The sequence below is a fragment of the Pteropus vampyrus genome, unplaced genomic scaffold, assembly GCF_000151845.1.
Source record: "Pteropus vampyrus isolate Shadow unplaced genomic scaffold, Pvam_2.0 Scaffold333, whole genome shotgun sequence".
Lineage (NCBI taxonomy): Eukaryota > Metazoa > Chordata > Mammalia > Chiroptera > Pteropodidae > Pteropus > Pteropus vampyrus.
In genome coordinates, this window is record NW_011889114.1 from 197,506 (window position 1) to 201,782 (window position 4,277).

The 4,277-nt window shown below is 61.1% G+C and overlaps 1 protein-coding gene across 1 annotated transcript in view; it reads left to right on the forward strand.

Annotated features, from left to right (window-relative positions):
* Positions 1-2,613, forward strand: part of LIG1 (DNA ligase 1) — a 24,059-nt gene extending 21,446 nt beyond the window's left edge. Inside the window, exons 22-25 of the mRNA XM_023522128.1 lie at positions 263-516; positions 1,009-1,152; positions 2,157-2,249; positions 2,382-2,613. Coding sequence (XP_023377896.1) covers positions 263-516; positions 1,009-1,152; positions 2,157-2,249; positions 2,382-2,465 — 575 coding nt within the window. The 3' untranslated portion in view covers positions 2,466-2,613. The remainder of the gene's footprint in view (positions 1-262; positions 517-1,008; positions 1,153-2,156; positions 2,250-2,381) is intronic.
* The last annotated feature ends 1,664 nt before the right edge of the window (positions 2,614-4,277 follow it).

A 4,277-nucleotide genomic window follows, 5' to 3' on the forward strand; every position in this document is an offset into this window, starting at 1 on the left:
CACCGCGGCCATTCACGCGGCGGGCTGGGACCGTTCCCGGTGCTGGGCGCTGGGCACTGGGTGCTGGGCGGCGGGTGGGCCGGCGTCGCGGCTCGGTCCATTCCGGCATCAGGTTCACGGAGGTGTCGCCACTTTACGCCGTTTACTGAGCGTGGTTCCAGGGCGCTGCCTTGGTGCAGAAGGCGCTGCCGGGCGTCCGCTGTCCTCGAGGCCGCCCTGCCCACGTGCCGCGCTTTAGCCTCAACTGCCGTGGGGGGCGCAGGAAAACTGGGCAGCGTGGAGGCTGTGATGACCCTGGTCACAGGCTGGGCGGGAGGTCAGGGCCGGGGGAGACGAGGGGCGGGGGCGCCCCCGCCGCGGGGGACTCGCTCCCATCCGCCTGGGAGCCCCCCTCCTTCCACCATGGTTTCCATGGATACCGCCTGGGCACGCCCAGCCCCTGACCGCCCGCCTCCCCCGCAGCTGGGAACCGGCTTCAGCGACGAAGCGCTGGAGGAGCATCACCACCGCCTGCAGGTGAGCAGTGGGTGAGCGGCAGGTGAGCGGCCCGGCCTGCTGCCCGGGGCTCGGGGCTCAGAGCGGAGCCGGGCTCAGCCCCAGCTCTGCCGGCCACTGGCCCGCGACGCCGCTCACGGAGCCTGGTGACCGCGCTCGCGGCCGCAGCCGCTGGGGACAGGGTGCTACTGCGGGGATCCCCTAGTTAGTCCTTAGGGTGCTAGCTGGGCCCCTCGTAGATGGAGTTTTGTCATCACGATCACAGGTGTTTCGGGCGTGACGCGGTGTTTCTGCGTTGCTGTTCCTGGTCCTCCCCGCCCAGGCCTCTGTCCCTCTCTCTGCCTCCGTTAGTGTCCAGCGTCCCGTCTCAGCTCCCAGGGGCTCTGTCCCTCGTTCTTCCATCTTCCGCTTCCCTCTGCTCCCCGGGTTGGACTCTAAGGGGTGTCTGTGTCGCTGCGTGTCTCCCTCAGCCCCTCGCTCCCCAGCCCCTACCTCTGAGCCCCTCGTCCCCAGGCCCTGGTGCTGCCCAGCCCGCGCTCCTACGTGCGGGCGGACGGGGCCGTGGCCCCCGACCACTGGCTGGAGCCCAGCGCCGTGTGGGAAGTCAAGTGCGCCGACCTCTCTCTGTCCCCCATCTACCCCGCCGCCCGCGGACTGGTGAGTGACGGGGCCTGGAGCGGCGCCCCCCGGGGCTTCCAGCCGGGGGCGCCGGGCGGGGGCCTGGGCACGGCTGCGCTTCCTGGGCGGCCGTCAGGAGGACTTGAGCTTGGGGTTTATTTGGGAGTCAGTTAATGGGGTCGAAAGTTTCTTTTTGTTAAGAAGAAATTCCCCAGGACTAAAAAGAAAACAGTGAAATTGCCGCCTTTACTCTCACAATTCAACCCTTAGGGGATTTTGAAAACGCAGTTTTTTTAAGTAAAAGCTGAGGACATTTCCTGCTGCGTTTCTCTCAACTGTAATTAATTTTCATGCCACAGAGATTCAAAATTCCTTCTCTCACTAGCGGCTCCATAAAAGATCGGGGCAGGACAGCTCTTAGCTTCCTCCTTCCGAGGAGCGGGACATCGCGCATTTAAAATGTTCCTGAGGTTCCTTCCCACCCTTCAGCATCTAGCGTTTCTGCTGAGAAGCAGACTTCCATTTTAAGGAGGAACTCATATTTTTGAATCCGGTTTCTTTTTTGGAATTTCTCACTTTGCTGCGTCTTAGAGAGCCAGGGACCCCAGGGAGCAAGTGCCGGGGGCAGTGAGTACAGAGCGTTTATGTGACGCGGACACGTCACTCGTGTCCACTCATTCAGTCCTCGCACAGAAACGCCGAAGGGCCCCATTTCAGCGACGGGGAGATAGAGCCCCAGGGGGCCCAGCTGGGTGGCCTGGGCCCTCACGGCTCCTGGGCGTTGGGACCCGGGATTCGAGCCCCGCGGCCTGGTTCCTGGTTCCAGAGTCCGCGTCCCGGCCGCTCTAGCCCTCGGCCCTAGTGACAGTGTCCGTGTCAGCCCCGCAGCTCGCATTTCCTAAGCGCTCGATTCCCACGCTCGTTATTACCTCACTCAGCCCTTACGGAGCCCATTGCCCCGCTCCACCCCCGCCGTGTGGGTCAGGAGCCGGGGGCTGATAGGTGGGGGTCGGTGGGGACCCATGGCCACCCCGCCTCCCCAGGTGGACAGCGAGAAGGGCGTCTCCCTGCGCTTCCCTCGGTTCATCCGCGTCCGCGAAGACAAGAAGCCGGAGGAGGCCACCACCAGTGCCCAGGTGAGGCCCTCGGAAGGGATGGCTGCCCGGGGGCGATTTCCTGGCCAGCTCGGAGGAGTGGACTGTGGCCTGGAGCGGTGTGGAGGGGTGGGGGGCAGCCCCGGGACTAATGACCGCCTGCCTCTCCCCCAGGTGGCCTGTCTGTACAGGAAGCAGAGTCAGGTTCAGAACCAGCAAGGCTCACACTCGGAGTCCGACCCGGAGGATTTCTACTAGGCCCCGCCACCCGGGCCGGGCGGGGGACGCCTCCCTGGTGGCAGGTCTGGTGTGCAGTCAGGCCGTGTGGCGTGTGTGTGAGCGGGTGGGTTCAGCCGGGGTCTGGGATTTATTTAGTTATTTTTTTTCAATAAATAATTATTGAACACCTCTGTGTCAAGGTCTGTGCAGGCTCTGGGGCACACTGTGACAGCTCACACTTAGGGAGCGTGTGGTAGTGTGCCAGGAATGGCCTAAACCAGCATCCGACAGAACTTCCATAGCCCCACCCCTGGCCTGTGCAGCGTGATGGCCACCGGGCGCCAGAACCGTAGCCACTGTGACTGAGGACTCAGATAAATGTCACTTAGCCCCTTGTGGAGTAGCTGTTACATGGGACCGTGGCTAATGTAGTAAACTCATAAACTCAGACTCGCCGCGCCTCCTAGCGGCGTAGCCAAGCCAGTGCTGTCCCAGCTGAGGACAGGGAGCCGGGGCTGCAGCCAGAGGGCCAGCACCAGGGGTCCGACCCGGCAGCCTGGCTCCGGGCCCGTCCTCTTGGGAGACAGTGCAATGACTTGTGTGAGACTCCCAGCTCTGTCACCCACCACCCGGTGACTAGCCTGGCCTCAGATTCCCCAGCCCCTGGCACAATGCCTGACAGGTGGTCGGTTCTATTTTTCTCAATCAAAAAGGAGATCGGTCGTGGCCGCCCTTCCCTTCCACATGTGATGGTTGGAGCTGCAGCTGCCACCTTGCGATCATGAGGAATGAGCCCGGAGAGCCACAGAGAAAGTAACCCCGACAAGCTTCACCAGGGAGCCACAGGCAGCAGCTGCCTAACTGAGCTCCTTGTCATGAGGACGGGGCGATTATGCCACCGTCAAAATGGCTTTTGCTTCTCAGCTTAAAGTTCCTAAAGAAAAGCTCTACCTTAGGGGACTGGCAAACTAATGGGTGTCCATACATTATTATCAAGTTCAAGTAAAATGTTTAAGGCCCAGTAATACCTTTTCAGTTAGATCTTAGATGTTGTGTGTCTGGGGGTCCCCATGTCAGTCTGGCTCCACGTGGAGCCCCACAGTTCCCTCAGGTGTGGAGCTGGGTCCCCCCGAGGGAAGCTGGGCCGGGGACATGCTCTCCTCCCCACGCCCCTGCAGCGTCCTGCAAACTCGCCTCCCCAGCAGCCGTGGCTGCCCTGTCCCTCTGCCAGGCCTGGGCAGGACGTCCTCACTCGCAAAAGACCCTCGTGACAGCCCTTCTTGGTAGATACTTTTATTATCCTGTATAACAGATGGGGACACGAAGGCACAAGAATGACAAACTCAGAATCCCTAGGTCCCCCCACCATCCAGGAAACGGAGGACCAGGCGCTGGCCCTCGCCGTCTGCCAGAGGCTCTGCATGGTCAGCCGCCAACGACAGTGCCTCTCGAGAGCCCCATGTGCCCCTGAGAGGATGTGGGGCCTCGTCCCCAGGCAGGGAGGTGACACGGGTCTGGGAGTGAAGGATCACACCGCTGTCTGCCACGCCGGTGTGGGGGTGTGGGGGTGTGGGGGAAGGGCAGTCTGCAGGAGCCGTAACTCCTCACCGCATACAATCGAAATGCAGAATTTCCGTTTGTCACGCTACCGACGACGTTCATCCAGTACAATCATTTGGTTGATGGCTTCCGTCTGGTTCCCCTGTCCTTTGAAATTACTCTAAAGGAGGTACTTTGAGCTCTGCAAATATTATCAAACTCTCCACTTTTCATTTCCATGGGTATGGACTCCTGGTTTTCTATGTGATTCTATAGAATTTATTATTCGTTTCGATTTTCAAATTGCCCCTG